The 20,887-nt window shown below is 45.8% G+C and overlaps 1 protein-coding gene across 4 annotated transcripts in view; it reads right to left on the reverse strand.

Moving 5' to 3' along the window:
* Nucleotides 1-269: 269 nt before the first annotated feature.
* The window catches only part of Cadn (neural cadherin), a 297,368-nt gene continuing 276,750 nt past the window's right edge, over nucleotides 270-20,887 (reverse strand). For 2 of the 4 annotated variants that reach the window (XM_077686006.1, XM_077686007.1), the window contains exons 34-37: nucleotides 18,178-18,358; nucleotides 13,125-13,387; nucleotides 9,069-9,311; nucleotides 270-4,505 (exon numbers count right to left, since the gene is read on the reverse strand). In XM_077686006.1, coding sequence (XP_077542132.1) covers nucleotides 4,246-4,505; nucleotides 9,069-9,311; nucleotides 13,125-13,387; nucleotides 18,178-18,358 — 947 coding nt within the window. In that variant the 3' untranslated portion in view covers nucleotides 270-4,245. Of the gene's footprint in view, nucleotides 4,506-9,068; nucleotides 9,312-13,124; nucleotides 13,388-13,734; nucleotides 13,977-18,177; nucleotides 18,359-20,887 lie in introns of all 4 variants that reach the window. The other 2 variants (XM_077686008.1, XM_077686009.1) reach the window with 1 other exon arrangement.

Below are 20,887 nucleotides of genomic sequence, written 5' to 3' on the forward strand. Positions count from 1 at the left end.
CTAAAGTGTAGTATCTGTATTCCTCCCCCTGTACAGGGCTGTGCCAAGAAGACCGCACAGGTGTGCTTCATGTGCTACCTGGAAACTGCAGCATTGCTTAAACGAGTGGAATTAAACCTGGTAGGCCTAACAATCGTCTCAGGACCCTGTCGACAAGAGGGACGTCGACATGTGCACCGCACCAATGCAGCCAGCGCCACATCCGACGGCTGCTAATGTGCTGCTGCGACAAGATGTGTGGGTGCTGAGTGACTCATGCGTGACAAATGTGATTTAACATATGTGGCTTTTATTAAGACTCCAAAATTATGACCTAACATCTACATACTTGAAGCGAAGACAGCTCATTGTAAAACACCCAAAAAAGAACTTCAGTACACAAGCACAATTCTCATTAAAACCTTCCAACGATGTGTGACTCGATGCGTAGCAGTCGCACTCGAGGGGGGGAAACAGAAGGGCTCTTCAGTATCATACACACGTGCAATGGAACACGAAACAAAGCTTGGCGTCACACAGACAGGGATGCAGCACAAGACTCGCTGAAAGCTATTCCTACACGAAGCACACGTGCTGAGCAGCACCCAGCCTCTGCCAGCACAGACGGTGGAGTGGGGTGGGGGGTCACTAGGCACTTCATCAACAAATACACTCTCCGGACTCGGGCAAAAAACGAAAACTGCCTACACCACAGCTGCTTTGGGGACACACATGCACAGCACATGCCAGATAAGGCAACTGACAGAGAAACCTCTGTGCCCGCAGAAACAGAGTGCTGCCCACTCTGCAAGAAAAACAAACATATGACATCATTAATGAAATACTCCACCTCAACGGGAGGCCAACCCAAGCTCTGCACTGCTGTGCGTTCATTTAAAAAAGGGGGGGGGGGGGCATGCACACACACACACATGCGCGCGCACACAAACATTATAATCCCTACCTGCACTCTTCCTTTCTCTCTCATATATAATATACATAATATATATATATTTATGTACGATTCGACTACAAGTCGTGGTGGTACTATATGCTTGATGGCTTTGCTTTTCCCACAGGTAGCTGCCCCAAGGGCACGTGCACAGCTTTGTTCAACTTTTGTAGCAGCTGCCAGCTCACTCACAGCTGGGGGCAGGGGGCAAAAAAAACAATGGTTTGTGCCAAAACGCGCCACCACTGCAGTGTGGAGGCCACCAATGGAGCCCGAAGGCACAACAAAGAAAAGACGACACGCTGGGTGGGCACAACGGACTGAACGCTGCAGAAAACCCAAGAACAGTAGTGATGTAACCACATTGTGGAACAGCAGAAGATGCGCACCTAAGAAGCACAAGTGCTTTTCATTAGAAGCTTCCATAACCAGGTGTGACTAGCACAATGTGATGATTGTTTCAACCCAAAGAAAATGATAAGGTAAGAATGAAGCTGGTATTGACACGTGCTGTGGAGTACCAGGAATCACATCGATTAAAAATACAACATATTACACACCTTTAATGAATGGCATAGTCAGTCCAATAGACAGCTCAAATGCTCACTAGGCTACATACAGAGAAATGACAGGCAACCGATTACACCACAACAGAAACAAAGCACCGAAACATCAACCAAAGCTTCTTTGGAAGGTCCCCGAAAGGTACCACAGCCAAACCCACTTATAAAATGATGAAAAGCCAAAGATATGCCAGTGCTGTAAACGGCGTGGCTATCTATAAAACTTAATAATAACGTTAAGGACATGGGAAACTCAGTTGTAGTTTGTCTGCTCCGTGCCCAGGCAACTGACTTCTTGGGCCAACTTATGCAAACAAGACAATGGAGAAAGCAATGTCTAATTACGCAGTGGAGAAGAGAAACGCTTTGAGAACAAGATGCAGAAATTCACCACGCACAGAAAGTGGCTTTGTTTATTTTTATTTTTTCACTTCAAACTTGCACCTGCCGTAACCGACGACATAGAATAATAGTTCTATAAAAGGCAGTTCATTTTACATACAGTGCTGACGGTACCATATTGCTCCAACCGGTACTGTTATAAGTGGGTTTGACTGTACAACGCGTAAGCACCAATATGCCAAAACACGATTCCCCTGTTCCCTAGCCTGAGATTGTGCATCACAGGGAACTAAATGGAAAACAAAGTCCAGCCTCTTGTAGGATGAGCACAATCTCATTTCCGAGCCACAGCTTTCTACACTGTCATAATGAGCATTTTAGTTACGCATTTACAAAGAGGGCAAAAAGGAAAACAACTTTGCTTAGACTTGAGCATCTTGGCTTTCTTAAGACAAAACGCGAGCTGCTGCTGAGAGATGCAAGACACATACAAAGCTAGGATGCATGCTTTTTTTTTTCTTCTTAAATACACCCACACACCAGACACACTTGCACTGGGTGAACACGCTTCAAGTACAATGTGCATGTTGTATACAGTAATGTGTAGAAAAACGCTGCATCTTCCACTGTTGTATGTCGCACACAAAAAGGCAGGGGGGACTGCATTGGGTGCATACTCTTCCCACGTGTATACAACTCTGACACAATAATAAATAACTCCCTTTGTCTCACTTCCGGGGCAACAAAGGAACCTGTTGCTCACTTTGCCTCGGTGGAAGCTGCGAGCCTCTGGATGGCACGGGAGGGACAGCCCCGGGTGGCCAGGGGCCCACCCCGAGAGAGGCGTGAACTGCTGCCCGAAAAAATGGAATGCACCGTAGAGCATGCGCTGCCACCTTGGCACCTGTGCGGTGGGGGGCCAGCCTGGCGCGCGCAGCCCTTCTGCCTCGCGTGGCGTGCACCCCGAGCGGGTGCCCGCCACAGAGCTGTTCGGCAGAACGTTGAGGGACAATCGAGGGTGTGTTCAGACGTTCGCGAGGATCAGTTCAGGAGATAAGGGTGGCCGGGACGGGGCGGTCTTCGGGGAAAAAAAAGGAAGGGCACATGCGGGCCATGAGGCAGCATGGCACAGAAAACAACCGTGTCTAAAACTGAGACCTTGAATCAACATAGCTGCCACACAACGCAGAGTCCACAGCCGTACACTCGAAGCACGAAAACATAATGGAGGACACATGCTTCCGCACGAGTAACTTTACAGCAAACGATTTCAACAAACAATAAAGATTTGGGCAGTTTTCCAATTTCAGCTGAGCCTTAAGATGCAACAAAAATGCTGGCTCAATCACAAGTTACAAAACTGGCAACAAGCACACAGCTTGAAAAAGGGTGCACTTACAGAAAGTTCAGTGTCCTTACAAAATAAATCGACGGCAGTGAATATTTCTCCAAGCCATGTGCATGTTTGTAATGGCACTTGGCAACATAGTAGTAAAAACACAACCTTAAGCATCTGCGATTTCATTGCTAAAAAGTGAGAGGCCTTTATATGGCCACTGTTAAGTGTATCAGGCTCAACAAATGTACAAAGGAGAAAGGAACAATGTCAAAAAAGCAAAAATACTGCTCTGCATAAGAAGCAGTCACAGAAGGCCGATGCAACTTTTCTACCGCTTTTTTAAAAATTGCACCGTGCTGCCATGGAAACAACAGAAAACAAGCACCCTCTTTTGCACTTGTGCACAAGACGAATGTTGCACCCTCATTAAAAAATAAAAAAACCTAAAAACTATACACAGAATGAAGTACGAACACTTGGGATGATTCCATGACCAGCCTCAAGGAAGGCACGAGGCACGTTTGGGCATCCAAGTCACGAAGCACAGGGCACGATGCAGGGGCAACTCTGTCTTGTTGGCAAGTGAGGCAGACCGGCCAGGTCAGCAGGCTTGCCGACCCAAGGTCAGATGGCACGCTAAGATCGAGTGTGTATGGCATGTGTGCACGACGCGCTGTCGTGATTATTTCAAGTTCCGGATACAGCAGTGCTTGTGACTACGGCAACAGTGCGCGGGCACCGAGGAGCAAATTGTGTCTCGCGAAGCCTATAATACGGTGGCACTGCTGTATTGATGATGAAGTGACGACCACGGGGAAACAGAGGCAGCAAGCCTGCAACCAGACCAAGCACACGCTCTTCCCTTATTTCCCAGGCCTCTGTAGTGCACTTTGTTCCCAACAAGCGAGCACAGACGCCCCTGTTGCGGACCAAGAGTGCCCCTGCCCACCGTGCACTGTGCGACTTGGTTTAGTGCGTGATGAGTGGCCCACGCTTCTACAAGAGAGCAGGCCACAAGGAGTGAAACAAAATCAATGGGGTGAGGGAAGGGGAGGGGGAAAGGGAGACGCCTAGTCCTCCTCGCTCTCGCCCTGTCCGTACATGTCGGCCAGCTTCTGGAAGCGGGGCCCCCAGCCGTTGAGGTAGTCGAAGCGCTGCTCATGGTCGTCCGTCTCGGAAGCCAGGGAGCTGAGCGAGCCTGCCGTGGAGCCGCCCCCCTCATACGCATAGTTGCGCACATCGTCCACAGGGGGAGCCCCGGGGTCCTGGTCTGCCTTGTCCAGGTGGTCGCGGATGAAGTCGCCCACGTCCGGGTGGGCCCCCGCGGGTGCTGCACCACAGGGGGGGGGGGGGAAGAGGGCTGTCCTTCACTATACCCGACCACACAGTGGAGGCAATGCCACTGGAATGGTCTGCTGCAGCAAACAATTTTACGAGCTGAAAGCTACAACTGGGCTATAAGGCCTGCTATAGTGGAGGGGTCTGGATTAATGTTGACCACCTGAAGGTCATTACCACGCGCGAAAGTCCCAACACGCAGGCATTTCCGTTTTTCACAGCCACCAAAAAATGGCTGCCTTGGCCGGAATTCAGAACCCTGAGCTCAGCAGCACAACACTTGAGAAACTGAGCCAGCACCGCGACGGGTGATGGTGACGTTGCAGTGGTTTGCACTGCGTTTGTATGCCATGTTAGCCTTGAAACTTTCCGCTTCCTCCAGTGTCACAGCTACTACCGACATTTTGCTTGTTCACACAAAGATTCTACGGGTTAAACATGCTAGCAGTGTGTTAAGTTTAAACCTGTGCACTTGTCAGTGCACTGTCATAGTAGACATATTCAATTCGGCAGGGAGAATATTGCAAGGGTAATGGCGCCTTTGGACACGTTCATCTCACTTAGAAATGAGCGTAAATCTGCCAAACAAACTTGGAACATGGTCTATGCATTCTAGGCTTCAGCTGGTAAGGTAATTAAACGATGTTTACAACTCACTTCCATGCCCGTATGAAGCCTCACACAATCCTAGAATTTATATTTCGGAAACGTGCGACATTTGCAAGCAACGGTTATTTAAATGATGTACAGTGCCTTACTAGTAACAATGATTAAAAAAAAAAAAAAAGAAGAAGAAAAAGAACTAGCCAAAAGGCCACTGTACAGTGCCTTAAAAGGGTCGTGAAGAGAAAATGCATTTGTCTTTGCTTAATTTTGTCTGCTTGAACAACCTTTTAAGAACATAAATCCCAGATATTTTCACAATTCATTGCTTCTGGAATTTAGGAGGCGCCTTTGAAATTCTCGTTTTGAGGTGCATCGCAAGCAACCATGCGTGCGTCGTCGGTTGGCAGCGCAACTTGCAGTGACGTCATGTCAAGAACATTGGAGAGTTCAACGCTGTCAACTTTCTTTGTGTATATTGTTCTGCAAAGCTGCAAACCTGGTATTTTAACAATAATGCATCCTTTATTTGTTGCCAAAAACAGTTTTCTATCCACATGAGTGGTGTCGTGACCGCTTCAGTTGTCTGGCAACCATTGTAACAGAACTCAGACCTACTGGCTATGCTGGCTGTTTGTAGTTTGCAGCCAGTTTCCCTGCTGAATTTCACGTTGTTTTGCCGAATTCTCTTCGGAATCTTACCTTTTTTGTATAAAATTGACCAAAACCACTCAAGCAAAAAAAGAAAGAAAGAAAGAAACAAACAAAGAAAGAAAAGGGGGTGCCCCGTGTGCGATTCGAACTTGCGGCCTCCGGGCCAGCCTAGTCGGACACTTTATCTCCTACATTACCAACGTGAGAAGCACGCCCGGCGAAAAACTACTGCATAAAAGCCGCTTTGCATTTGTAACCCAGCACTCTGTCGTGTTTTTATAAATTCTAATCAACCCAAAGCTTTAACCGCCAACTTACTGTTGAACGCTTTTGCAGTAAGCAAAAGGGAAGCGTATACACTCAACGAAACAGCGTTAACAGCATTGTTTATTGGAGGAAACAGGAAAGCAATCGAACTGCGTGATGGTGGGACGTGGCGACTCGCGCTGTATCGCTGCTTCTCGCTAGTTATTTTTGCGCTTGATGAGTAAATGATGGATGGGTTTTAAAGGGTCACTGAAGTGAATTTGTCAAGCTCCCGGTTTTGCTTGCACTGCGTAGACTGGCTCAAATTACCACACTTTTCCTCATTTATCCGGTTGATAAGTCAGCAATTATTTTATAAAGCCTGAAAGAAGAAAAACCACCATGCGCAGTCTGCGGCGGCCGCACCAACTAAAAGCTGTGATGTCGTGAGGCGGTACCACCATGATTGGACGATGTCCAGGATTAGCATTCAAACAAGTTTCGGTTTTGGTTCTGTAAAACAACATGCTTGACATCCGACGTTATCGTTGGATGGGCATTCTTGATATCTCAACAATTGCCATACCGTGCTTCTGCCATGCTGTCGGCTGTAAAATCCATAAGATAAGCCTCCCAGGACGGCTTAGAATCGTAGCAATCACTAGCCGAGGCCTACGCACTGGATAAACGCCCTCGGCGTCACATCAGACGCTCAAATACCATGCGCTTTTCCCCCATATTTGTAGCTTGCCTCACTCATGCCTGTATCGTAAAAAGCGGGTTCGCACCAGGCCAAGGGTCTGCTGATTCTGGCCTGTGCCCACTGCCCACAAGTAGTCGGTGCTTGTGGCAACAGCACGCCAACGAGAACTTGCTAGCGCGTCAGCGTCAGTCTGCGCGCATTCTGCGAACTCACTCGTGGAGTAGTGAACGTTACGGCCCAAAAATGGTGAACTCAGTTTAGAAAACATCGGCCGCAAACGAAAAATCAACTTACAAAAAATAAAAAAGCATGTACCCTCGGGGATTCGAACTTGCGACTTGCAAAACAATAATCCTAGTGCCTCAGACCACTCGGCCACGAGCCAGCACTGTCGAAGTTGGATATATAAGGTATATAATGTATAACCAGTTTACACTTTTATTTAGTTTTAGCATTTCAAGTACCTTCGGTGACTATTTGTTGTATAGCGCTCGTGCAGTAAGCGTCCCCCAAACATCTCACGTCTAGCAACTGCATTTCTTAGACGGAAAAGTGTTCGCAGATGTGTGGTCGTGCTGCTGACCGCTGTGCTTGTTCACCCAGCGCAAAAAAGTGCTTCCTGCTCCCTAGTTTGGCACTGCACGGTAAAGGTTTCAGTTTATTTTATTTCCTTAGTACTTATATTGACTTCGCTGACTCTTCCCCCGCCTTCAAGTGGCCTTAGATTTTCCTACTAGCGTACCAGTCAGCGAAGCGTCGCATGTGCACTTGTGCAGCGCTTGTGTGGAGCGACCCGGACTCAGAGCTTGATACAGTGTAGAAACTAACAAAGTAAAGAAAGGCACATTCTTCTATTCACAAACGTGTTGTGGCTTAGTTTCAACTGAGCGAGCGAATTGAGACGACCTGTCGGCGGCCGGCAGACTAAACGCTGGGCCGACTGACTCTGTCAGAAGGTCGGCGAGCCATGCAGTAGCGCAGCCAATTGCCAGCTTATCTCCTCCTGACGTCACATGAAAACAACACAGAAAATGGGCGAGGGTGCAGAGAGGAGGACAGCATTTACGAATTGATTCTTTACTAAATAAATTCGCGTAAACGCGCTCAGAGTGGTCGAACCATGGCCTATGGACTCCGGACTACAATTTGCGCTAGGAATCCCGCAATGTTTACAAATCACTTCAGTGTCCCTCTAAGTTCCGACTACTCGAAGTTCCTTCGTTAAACGTGTTTGTGTAATAAATTCTCATTTGAAGCGTTCGGTAATTTATTTCCTCAGGTCAGAAGTTTCACGTTCGCGCAGCTCACATTACAGGCTACGTGAGACAGACGTCGGCAAACTTGTGCAAGAATATCGGCTAGCAAAACAACAGTTTAGACTTGTGTGAAACAGCGTAAACAGTTTACGAATGCTCAGTTCAGATTAAACATGGTTACTTCTGCCTGCGCCGCTCGCCCGCGTTGTTGACTGAAAGTTCGACCATGTTGATCAGTCGTATCAGAGATCAGACATCTCCCGTTCAGTTGCAGGGCGAGTTTCATCATGGCGCCGATGTTGTAGCTTTATCTGACCCTTTTGAATTGAAGCCCGCTCTATGCCAACACATTCTGCAGACGAGGGAGAACTGTGATTGGCTTCTTACAGACTTACTGAAACGTCACTTGACGAGTTGAGAAGGAAAGCCTCGGTGAAACCGTAACTGCATTTGTTTTCCTATTTACCGATATCGGGCAACGAAACGGGTATGCATTATTTGTTTATCAAGGTTCCACAGTTATAAGCGCACACACAACACAATTTTTTTAAGTGCGAATGCACTTTATAAGCGACCCCAAACCATCCACCGGCGGCGGCGGCGGCGGCGGCGGCGGCGGCGGCGGCGGCGGCGGCGGCGTCCGCAGTGCTCCTCTATATTTAAAAAAGAAACAGCATCCGGCGCCAGGTCTCGATCCGAGGACTTTGCGGCCGCAGCGCGACGCTCTACCGACCAAGCCACGGACGCGACGCTGATATCAGTGTTAGTGACGCGCCTTATATCTTTAACGCATTCAAACTACATCGTCAGCGGCGTGCGTTGGCGACTCAGCGGCGTTATAGCGGCTTGATAACTGCGTGGTGTACACGTGATACTACAAACCCGATGGAAGAGATGGAAAAGAAGGCGGCGAGGCGGTGGGCTGCGGGGGCCGAGCGCAAGCGCCGCAAGCGGGCCGACAACCGTGCATTCGCACTTTCACATTGTCCCCCTCGGGGAAATGCGGGGGAATTTTTTTTGCAAATCTCTTCACGACCCCTTTAATAGTAACGATGATAACTGGTGGCAGAGCAACAATGCTATGTGCACTCACGTTCTCGGACGCGCACTTCCTTCTGCAAAGGTGGTGCTTTCTCTGGACCTGGCATCTGTATGCCGGATGCATCGACTGGTATCCGCAGGGGTGTTATGTCGTAGGCATTCATGTCATCCTCTCCACCACCTTCGTCGTCATAGCTAATAATGTTCTCCCGGACGTCATCATCCACACCACCATGGCCAAACTTCTGATCTGATCGTCGACTCCGGGTGTAAGCTACAATAACCAGGACCAAAACTGCAAACACAGAGAAAATAAAAATGCATTAAGGAATTACAATTCACTAAGCTTTTCTGCAAACACAATGCTGGCTGGCTGAAATTGTCGCATGCAAGAAATTTGGTTTTAAATCTGGTGCCACAATCAGCTTTACAAAAGGATACATCAAAGGCCATAAATTAGCAGCACAAAACCACATCGTGACCGCTACAAAAATTTTGGAAAAAGTAAATGCAGTGGAATGTTGTTGAATAGAAAGTGGCTTAAATGGAATTACCAAACAACATCATAAGGAGTGTTTGGGTTCGTTTTTTTTAGTGGACCTTCCCAAGCAAATATAACTCCTGTTAAATGGAATGGATTTTGATGGTCCCTTTAGGTCCTGTATAATGAGGTTAAGAGTTAATACATCTGCAGTTAACAGTGTATGCAAGATTATCAGGTACTATAAGCAATTTTATTATAATATCATTACCTGTAGCCAATTATTGACACTGCATACTTTGCAGAGAGAATTAAGTCAATAAACTGATCATAAAAATTTGCTTGCAGCTACGCTTACTAAATTAAGGAAGCACATGTCATTGCTAACATTGAACCTTGTCAAAAAAAGAAAAATGCTACGGTAACACTGGCCACGGTCTACCACACTGGAAATTTTCTTTGAAACAGTACCCAGTAATTTCCAATAGCAACTGTGGCTCTAAAACAACACACACATGGTTCCCAAGGCTCATTCTTAGGCCCGGGCTCATTGTTGCCTTTAACTCACAATAATCAATTTCCCATAAGCTGCTTATACAGCTCCGTACTGTATGTCCATTACCTTGTCATATTGTGGTGCTGCCACATTTACTGCTCATTTAAAAGCTCACCTCTTTTCATTTGGGCAATATGCCCTATTTTACCTGTTACACGGGCACTTGCAATGGCATTAACGCAAAATGCAATTGAATGCCGTAGCGGCTGTGGGAACTGAATGGTGGTGGCTGTGCTCGCGCAGCACTTTCCATCTTCCATTTCTTTTGGACGATTTATCACGCGAATCTTCAAATTTTACTTTGCGAACTCCAAAAAAATGTTTTTCTCTAATGATTTTCTGTGCTGCATGTTGCACAGTGTGCTCCTTTTACTCTTTGTAACAATTTTTTATAACATTACAGGGGAACCTCATTTAGCCGCTACAGTCTGATTCATGGCCTTGCAAATGGCTGTGCTTGTTGTGGGTTACAGTAGCGCAACCCACCACATTTTTTGCGGCAGTGCGCTCGCCCACAGCGGTACAGTGTACTAAAAGGTAAGATGTGCCGTGCGGGGTAAAAACCAATGGAGTGTGAAGGTCCCTTTTGCAATGAAAAAAAAAAAATGTATGGAGCGCAGACATTCCCCAGAGAACTCCTGTTGCAGCAAGCGCCACTTAAAGGTTTTTAAATCAAACTCAAGACTTATTTGAGAGGTTTTTTATAAAACTTTACACCATGAAAGAAAGAAAAAAGACTATCTAGGGAACGTAACTTCTGAAACCAACTGGTAAGCAGCGGCCGGCAGGGGCGCTGCTTACAACAGGAGTTCCTCAGCAGAAATTTGCATCGCAAAAGGTACCCCCTAATCGGCCCCGAACGACACACCTGTCTGTTCTAGTACACCATAACAGCAGGGACACGTTGCTGGGGGCTGCCGTCTTGCCTATCTGACGATAGAACGGGTGGAAACAGTGATGGAATAGAGACCAATGACCTACGTTGGCGTCGATTGCCATTGGAAACCCAACGGCGTTCACACTGCCATCTAACTCTGCGTAACGGCCATGAAGGCCACCTGCCATATTGCTTAACGGCCGTTGAAGCGCCTGTGTAACAGGCGTATCACCCAGCTTATATTTGGTGCCAGTAAAACCTTCTTCATAGCATTCTATTCCACGGAAGACGTAGACTATCCAGTGCCATATATTTGAGTTCAATCGCATCACCACATAAGCACGAAATTGTTTTCTCTTTTTAAATGATTGCTGACACACATGCCTGTTACTAGTACCCATTTCTAAAGTTTCTGCTTGCCATAGGCATGCATATGGGATCATCCATCAGCAATGCTTAAAGTTGGGCTTTCATCACATCATACAACATTCTTTCATTTATAACCATTCGAATAACTGCACTGGTTGGGGAAAGTTCAGCAAAATTCATCTCTGCCATCTTTACAAATAATTCTTTCCCAATCATTGCTATTGTCACCATTACTTCCAAAATTTGACCTTCTCCCAAATTCTTTTTCTTTAATAAAGCCATGACTGCTTTATCCTAGGCATATTCCTTTTTTGTTTATTCATCAGCCAAAGCCACATGCCATTTGTATTCCGAAAAAGCTCTTACTGCCAAAACAATTGATTGTGACAAACTGTTACATCTTCATTTTTTTTTTCAGCTCAAGCACAAAAAAACCCTAATGATTCCTTGAATTCCATTAATTAGAACTGTATCTAAAACTGTATGTCCGAACATAGAGTATTGCACTTTGTTAGCACCACACTGATTCATGTGGTTTTACCTTTCTATGCAGAGCTCTTTGTAATCCATCAGGCATTATGCTGTGTAACAGTACTCCTTCTAGCCTTGGGACCTGCTTTTGTATAATGACAGTTTGTCATTTTTACTGCTGTACTTTTTGACACAAACATAAAACTATGACAACTGCATTTGATATTATTTAGTGCTAAAAATAAACTACCTTCACTGCACATGAAGACCTCTTTTTTGCTGCTATAAACATTGTAACAGTTAATGGTTTTCTGCATGATCTTGACCACACTTTCCAGAAATCTTGAGTACTAGGAGCAAAATCCCCAAAACTGAGACAAAAAAAAAAGATACTGTGAAAAACATCCCTTTTGGAGGGCAAATGATGGTTATACATATATCTCATTAGGCTCTTCTTCACAGCTGTGCTTCGCTAAAACAAACACTGTTCTGCATGGACGACAAAGATTATAAACAGCTTTTTATGGCCCAAGCTTGCTTGCTCATTTTTTGGAAAATGATAAAGCAATCATGGCTATCAGACCCTACATAGTTGCAACATGGCTATCAGACCCTACATAGAATGCAACATAACTTTTCTTTCAGCAAACCAGAAACTGTACAATAAAAAATGAAACAGCAGATGTGGTGTCATTTACAGCTGGAATGAAATAAATGTACACTTGGTGCGGGGAGAGAAAAAAAGCAACGAACCCTGATGTAACATAAACCCAGTCTGAGAAAGGACTTGTGCAGCTCAAGGAAATGGGCTATGCTCTTCACAAAAAAGAAATTCTCCACATTTCTTTTCAATTCTTTATATACCTCCAGATTGTTGAAATAGCTGCGAATATAATGACACATAGAGAGTTTGCCTTTGTTCTCATGGGTGTGGTTTCAGGTCGGATACCGTATTATGTACCCTGAAACCTTCCCGTTCCTCTTTGGCCCTGTGATTTAAAGAATGCTGGGGATGGAGTGGAATAATATGTTTCAAAGGTAAATGCTCATGGGCCCAGCAGGGAAAATTGCCACAATGTAGGAAGGGTTATGGCGGTAGTTGTCTCGTGCAGCAGCCACGGTTCTGACTTTTGCCACCACATTTGACTTTGGGCTAACAGCACCAGGAGCTCAAGTTTTTAGAGGTGCTTTTTCCTAGGCTGGATGAAGGGTTAGTTTCGGGGAGGGGGATGCAACGAAGGAGAATCAAAACTTCACTGCTACACTTAAGCATCCATCCTTATGCTGCATTACTTCAGCCCACAAAGCCCCGAAGGTGCGAAAAACAAAACAAAAAACAAGGCTGCTTCCTTACGCAGGTAGACCACTAGACAGGCGAGGATAATGAGCAGGGCTTCCAGCCCAAGGGCCAGAGAGGTGTTGGTCATGCGTGCACCGGCGCCCACGTCAAAGCAGCTGCAGTTGTGGCACTGCAGGCTGTCGTGGCAGAGGCACGTGTGGCCTTGACCGTTGGGCAGGTTAGTGCAGCTGCCCGCATAGCCGCACGGCTCGTCCAGGCACTCGTCCTTGTCCTCACAGTCGAGCCGGTCTTCCGTGGGCACAAAACCTTCCACACACCTAGCGCCACCACCACATCAAGTCACGGACGCAGCACATCTCCTGCTTCCCTGGCTTTCCACAAGGGGGGGGGGGCTAGGATGGTCCCCTAGTGCCCCTTGCCACTCGTGGGGAAACCGGCTCAGCAGCCCTTGTGGAAACCCAGGTAGGCATCACCGACAGTGCACAGCCGCATGGGGGATCTCAATGGCACGCTCAGGCATACTCGGTCAAGCCGCCCGCAACTGTAAGCCCTTGCACGGGCGCGACCAATAACAGCCAATGAGTTAATGCAACGTACCCAGTTTTCCCCCATGCCATGGAGAGGCCCCATGCACAAGTGGGGGAGGGGGGGAGGGGGCACTCACTGAGGATGTTGAGCAGGCAGACCAGAATGGCGGCCAGGGCGGCCATACTGAGGCGCATTATCTTCTCCTGGCGCAGGGCGCCACACAGGTCGCCCCCAAAGCCGTCCGGACAGAGGCAGTAGAAGCCCTCGCCGTGCGGCCGGTTCATGCAGGTGCCCCCGTTGAGGCACGGCTCCGTCAGGCACTCGTCCGCATCCGTGCAGTTCTTGCCATTCTCCGTTACGGCAAAGCCAGGGGAGCACCTAGCCACCCGCCACCCAGGGGCCGCCACCGGCCAAGCAGAGAGGGAGGGAGGGACAAGGTGAGGGAAGCATGGGGCAGGGGAGAGGAGGAAGGAAGGATACGGAGGTAGCAGTGTGAGCAGCATGCAAAGGGAAATGGCCAGGGCAGGAGGAACAAGTGGAAGGTGTTAGTGCCAAGTGGTTAGCAAACTGCTGCGAAATTGCTGCTGTCTACGGCACAAGCTATGTGTATCCAGCCTCAACGAGAGACACAGACACTAGATGTACAGTTACTGAAAAGGTATTACCCAAGTGCATGCATGTTTTGAATTAAAAGAAAGAAAAAAAGAGTAGACACCCCCCTTCCCAGCTGTGCCAAACAAGGACCAGACACCTTATTGTAACACTACCTTGTTTAAATAAAATGACAGAACATACTGCTTCTTAGTACAGTCTTGCCCATTAAAAATTTTGTAACTACTACTCTGTGCCAACTCAACTGAAAAAAAAAGTAGCAAAAGTAGTTGCTGATGTTTCCAAGTGTCAAAATGTGACCTCAATACTTAATCATGATTTAAACTGGGAGAAGAAAAAATTGAGGAAAACAGCAAATGCCCTAAGGATATCTAAACAGGAAACAGATCTCTGTGCAAAACTTTGGCACCACAAAAGCCCATGCTCAGTAAGCTGAATGCACAATAATTCAAAGAGTGTGAAGCAAAGATGTTGCCACATAACCAGTCTTTGTACAGGCCGCTTATTGCAAAATAAAAACATTGAAAGTGTGCTCTTCAATACCTGGAGTACATGAAGTGGGGGTAAAAATGGCACAGCTAATTACATCGCCAGATGAGCCCATAAATGCAGCTTTTAGGTGGCATAAAAGTTCTACAAAGACAAATGGAATCACTAAAGTGCATAAGGCACATGCTGAACTCTCCATTCCAGTGTTCTACGAATGGTTTGATACTGTTCGTTTTTCGATTTACTATATGACAATATGCTGTACAGCTAACAGGCCACTTAAATACTTGATAGTTACTAGAAAAATGTTCTGCAGGCAGTATGTAGCCCAAGTGACCACCATTGCGGCTAGCTATCTAGCACCCAAATGGCACTATAACCTATCCCTGGCATTGCGTTTGTAGGCAGACTGCAATCCCTAAGCTCCCAATAGCCCCCTGTTCACAAGGGTAAAGAACATAAAAAGACTCCGCACCATAAGGTGCTGGTTTCAAACCCCATTTGAGATTGCTTGTCCAGCACAAACCGAACTAACATAATTAACCGCCTTCCTTACACAGTGCCAAACCTAAAAGAAAAAAATATTGCCCTGTCCCCCGTAAATAAACGCAAAAAAAAAAAAAAAAAAGGTTCCGTACTGCCTGCAGTTGAGAAAGGTGGTACAACCCGCAAGCGGCGCCCAATGGGCAGCACAAGAGGTTGACACTGAAGCTACGATGTTTGCAGCTCTCAATGATACTAACAAAACAGGAGAACCTTAATTACTGAAGAACAAAATATATCATTAAGGATGTCCAACGTTGAAGGCTGTGATAGTAAAAAGTAACTTAGTGGTTAGTTCAGCAAGTTAGCAGTGCCATAGCGAGAATGGTTAATCATGTAAGTGTGTGAGGAAAGATTTTTGCTGAAGTTAAAAGCCAGCACCGAACAGTTTCGGAGGCAACGCGTCTGTGCCACCCAGGCTCTTTTTTCTCTTGTTTAAAAAAATTGCTCAAAAACTTGGAGACACAGAGAAAAAGGCTGAAGGGTACTTCAAAAGGATTATCCTGCTAAGGCTTGTGACAAAAGAAGAATTCCTGCTAGAACACAGTCATTGTTTAATGACAAAATAATTCAATATGGCTAAAAAAAAAGACAAATATGGAATTTCAGAATGTAGATCAAAAGCATCTTAAAGTGTTTACTTGTCAAATTACAGAAAAAAGATCAGTAAAGAAACATTAGGTTAGCTTTGAAATGGAAAATACCAACAAAAACCCTTGACATTTGAAAACGGATAGCCTGAAAAATTCTGGATGCCCCACAACTATGGAGCAGCACAAAGGGTGAGTAGACATCTCTCACACTTGTTTAAGACTTGTTTTTTGACAGAAACACTGCATTTCCCTCAAATTCATGATTGAAGTTAGGCAGATAATTCACAATCCCATTGCTTGACTGACTGACATAGCATTTTCTAACTTTTATTGAGCAACTGCTATTGCTAGAGTTGAAATGCATGAGCCAAGAATGTGTCTTTCTACGATAATTCACCACTGTGCCCCCCTCCAAGAGAGATGTAGAAAATATTACTGCCATTTGTGGTCTGCCTGCTCTGAGAAGACACAACAACAACAATCATACAAAAACCGCGGTTAACGATAGAATCTTGTTATAGAGGAACCATGGTTATATCAAGAGGAAGCTATTGGCCATGTTGTGATTAAAAGCTATGGTGAGAGTCTAGGTACAGTAAACTTAGACTCTTTACCTTATGTTTACAGTAAAGTTATACACTCAAACCTTGTTATAACGTAACGAGATATAACGAAGTAAATGAAATTACCCTTGAAATCTCCATAAAGAACCATACATTTGAAACCTCGTTATAACGTAACGGGATATAACGAAGTAAATGAAATTCCCCTTGAAATCTCCATAGAGAACCATGCATTTGAAACCTCGTTATAACGTAACGGGATATAACGAAGTAAATGAAATTCCCCTTGAAATCTCCATAGAGAACCATGCATTTGAAACCTCATTGTAACGAAGTAAAATAGACCTGTCAATGGATATAACGAACAATATTAGTCTCCCCTCCCAACAAAAACCCCACCCTGTGTGTGAAGTGCTCCACGGAGTTCCACACTCATTCAGCGCCATTGTTTTAGAACTCCCACGTCGACATGCGCAACTGAGCCAGCCATCCTCCTCGCTCAGTCAGCGGGGCGGAGCAAGGAGCATGGCTCTCTCAATGTCGATGCCGACGTGCTATTGTCGCAGATGTCAGCGGACAAACTGACGCAAGTGACGACGAAGACGCCGTGGTCTACCATGCCCACGCGTTCGACGTGCCAGTGTCGTTGCATGCACTCGATGTGGTTGGCCTTTTATGTTGTTTCTTCGGTGCCTATGGCGACGGCGAAACGGCATCAACCGTTGATGCCGTTTTCGCCATCGCCATGGGCACCGAAGAAACTTCTTTTTCAGCAATGGCCACCGCTGAAAAGGTAGTCTTTCGCTTGTGATGTCCGAAACAATGGAGCATCACGGACTTTTTCCAGCTGTATCTAGCGGACAATAAACTAGGCAATGTGCACATTGAGCAGGCAAAATATTTGTCTCCTGTTCAATTTCCTTCACATGCATGGTCGCGTAGCAGTAATGTGGGCCGCGAGGCGATTTCCTTCTTTGCATGCTTATCGATGTGCATCCAACTCAGCATACATTGTCGTAAGCTGTTATAAACGATATAACGAAATAACGGACATAACGAAATAATTGCGGCTCCCCTTCAACTTCATTATAACGAGGTTTGAGTGTACTATGCACAACTGATCCTTGCCGCCCTTGCAGCAAAAAAGAGGAACATAATGAGGAACAAAAAAAATAAGGAAGAAAACAAATACACATGCATGACTTTCGTTCGCAGGGAAAAAAAAATTGAACCTTGTATGCACTAGCTTGCACTTCAACCAGCTAATATCTACAGCTATCACCAATTAAAGTTGCCACAAGGTAGCTCTATCACCTGAATGGCCGATATCATCACATTCAAATTGCTGTACTTTCGTACAGACATTTCATTTTCGATGTTTACGTCTGTTGTATGTCACTACCATTCAGTGAGAATAGAAAAATTTGCCATGCTTTTGCCACAGTGCAAAATGCAACAGGAGCACCAACTAAGCTGGTAATGGTACTAGAGACTCCTCCTTTGGCATCAAATCGGAGCCACGAATGCAAGTGGAATTACCATGCAATAGATAGGGTATATAAGTACGCCTTTCTCCTGTGAAGACAGCCCTCACTCACTCTTCAGGCTGACTTTTGACAGCTTTTCATTTCTGATGGCAGGACGGCAGAAAGCATAGCCAACACGGCCTTAGCATCCAGGGACCAAGGCTGCGCAGTAGACGCTCCTGTGCATTTTGCTCTGTGGAGCTCAGCAAAATCCCGGCAAGCAACATGCTGCTTCCGTACACCGTGCACTGACCTGCATTCATGGAGCATCCACAAATCGACACAGACAAAAGGTCGAGGGCAGCTGATCCCGTGGCAGGGATTGTTGGACGGACAGCCGTCAATCAGGTTGCGCCATTCTACTACGGCCGCATACTCAGAACCACTCTCCATTGGCAAGTAGTGCTGGTCTAGCCGGATGTCGTTCATACAACCTGCCAAAGGAAATGGTTCGTTACAGACAGAGGCAAATTTATGAACGATGAGGTTTCAGCGATGATAAGAACTAGTCTGCTGGGGTATAGGTGTAATGCCTCCACTACAAAAGACAAAGAAGTCCACGAACGAAGTCCCACTGGCACATTCAGCAAGGCAGCGGTGAGGCAGTCCGTTGCATTGCTGGAAAATGCAGCGAATTTTGCGAGGCTGACGTTTACTGTAAAACTGACAACAGTAAAAACAAAACAAAAAAGTATCATTACTATAAAACAGTTAATATTCATTTGTCTTTACTTTAACAAGAAATAAAAAATCAATGCACTTAACAACCAAGCTAAAAGCTGAGAAAGTTGGAAAGCTGCATTTCATAAACGTTCTGTGATTGCAAACCGCATTCTTATTGTGCACGTTATCTGGTTATCCCAACTTGTAGAATTTGCCACAACCTTACCATTTGCCTTCAAATGGTAAGGTTAGCTTATCTTACCATTTCCCTTTGAACTGCCCTCGAAGGAAAGCGTACATGGCAATACTGTTGAACCTCGTTATAAGAGGCATGGTTGTAAGAGACAAGCGGGTATAAGAGACACCATTCACCCACATCGTTGGCCACCCAATCTTTCCCATTAATTCGGCCTCTTAACAGGCATTGGATACATGGCAATACTGTTGAACCTCGTTATAAGAGGCATGGATGTAAGAGACAAGCGGGTATAAGAGACACCATTCACCCACATGGTTGGCCACCCAATCTTTCCCATTAATTTGGCCTCTTAACAGGCATTGGATGTAGCAGGTAGTCAGTTATTAGGGACAAGTTATTCTTAAATTTCAGCCAACAATCTCACTTGTAACATACATTTGAACTTTAAATCTGGTGCCACCAGTCACTAACTGAAGTTGCATCCATTGTGGAAAGAAGAGCGACAGACGCACGCAGTCACAATTTATCATAACTTCAGCAAACAAACAGTGGTTCATTCAGCTATGAAATGACGAGAAGCCCTGGCAATAGAAATACAATCTACAGAAGTTATTAAAGCTTACCACCAAGCATAGAAGCGTGACCGTGCACGCTGGTTTCTGCTCGAGCCAAAAATGCAGGGAGTGCGCGGTGGGCTCTCCTGACTGCACAGCTCTTAATCAAAAAGCATTGCAGATGTCGAGTCCTGCAAGCCTGATGAATAGCCAGAGCACACGGCGGAAGCAGCTGTGTACTCTGGCTATTCATCACGCTTGTGAACTCTACATCTACGATTCATCTTCCGCAGCCAGTGAGAGAAGAGAAAGCTTGAAGAAGCTGTCGTAAAAAACGGTGTAAATAGTCATGAAGCAAACAAGTATTCAGAACTATTTCATGAAATCTGGGGGCCAAACATAAGTTACAAACCTTTCGCAACATGCTGTAGCCTTCCTTTGTGCTCATTTTAGTCTTAGAGTACCCACATTGAACTAGGGGTTGACCAGTAAGTGAAAACATGATACCTTGTTTATAAGAGACCTCTCGTAAAAGAGACACTTATAAAGAGGTTCAACTGTAAGAGGTTCAAATGCAACACAAAGGCCCTGGAATGGCCTTCGCAAGGGGTAACAAACACAGTGGACCTTTACATTTCTCATTTGCATGGCAGAACATCTATGATTGTGAATGCTTTTGAATATCTCTCCATGTGTAAATATTGGTTGCCTCATGTTTCGAGACATAGGTATCCTATGTGCAGTCAGGTTTACCTTAAAAATGCCAGCCTGCGGGAACCACAATGGGGAAATTCCAGCAAACAGCGTGGCTGGACGGGCCTGATTTGGTGTCCCGCATTAGCACCTATCGTATTTACTGGAATACCACACTATTTGCTCTGTGGCATATATTAGCATGGGAGTAAAACTGTGTGTTGCCGCCCGTTTGGTGTTCTATGCAGCAGCTCTCATGTTACCATTGCACGTTCCTCCTAACGTTAACATGACTGTAATACAACGAGTGACAACCTTGAATGCTTAAAGAAAAAAAAAATTAAACCCCAAATATAATGCCAGATGAACTGTAGAACAAATTATACTTTTATTCATTAGCAATCTCTTGAAAATGAATTCCCTTTGCCGCGCACAGCTGCCACACCCTACACTTGAATGGCTGATTTAGATGCGTTAAACGAAGGAGCACAGAGGTCATCCCTCTGAGAATAACCACAAGGTGGTCCTTTGCTTGTGTCAGTTTCTCCATTACTTTAGGTGCAGGTGCCCGTGATACGAGTCTACCACCAAGATCAACGCAAGGTGAAGTGCACCCAGTGATCAGCACCACACCATTCTGTCGCAGTAGAAGCCAAGGGCTGTGTCCTTCCTTCCCTGTCGCTACAGTGGACTATCATCTTGCTGCTTGGGAAACTCTCCTTTGACATTGTTTTGAGCAGAAAATAAGAGGACAGAGCTTGTGGCCATCTACCAAGCATGTCAGCCTTACCGTCAGCTGCGTCTTCTCATAGTGAGTTGTTCTCTGGGTGCACCACCTGTGCCCCCAACACTTG

This window comes from Haemaphysalis longicornis, unplaced genomic scaffold, assembly GCF_048455015.1.
Source record: "Haemaphysalis longicornis isolate Haplotype H1 unplaced genomic scaffold, Haemaphysalis longicornis Haplotype H1 scaffold_1, whole genome shotgun sequence".
NCBI classification, from domain to species: Eukaryota; Metazoa; Arthropoda; class Arachnida; order Ixodida; family Ixodidae; genus Haemaphysalis; species Haemaphysalis longicornis.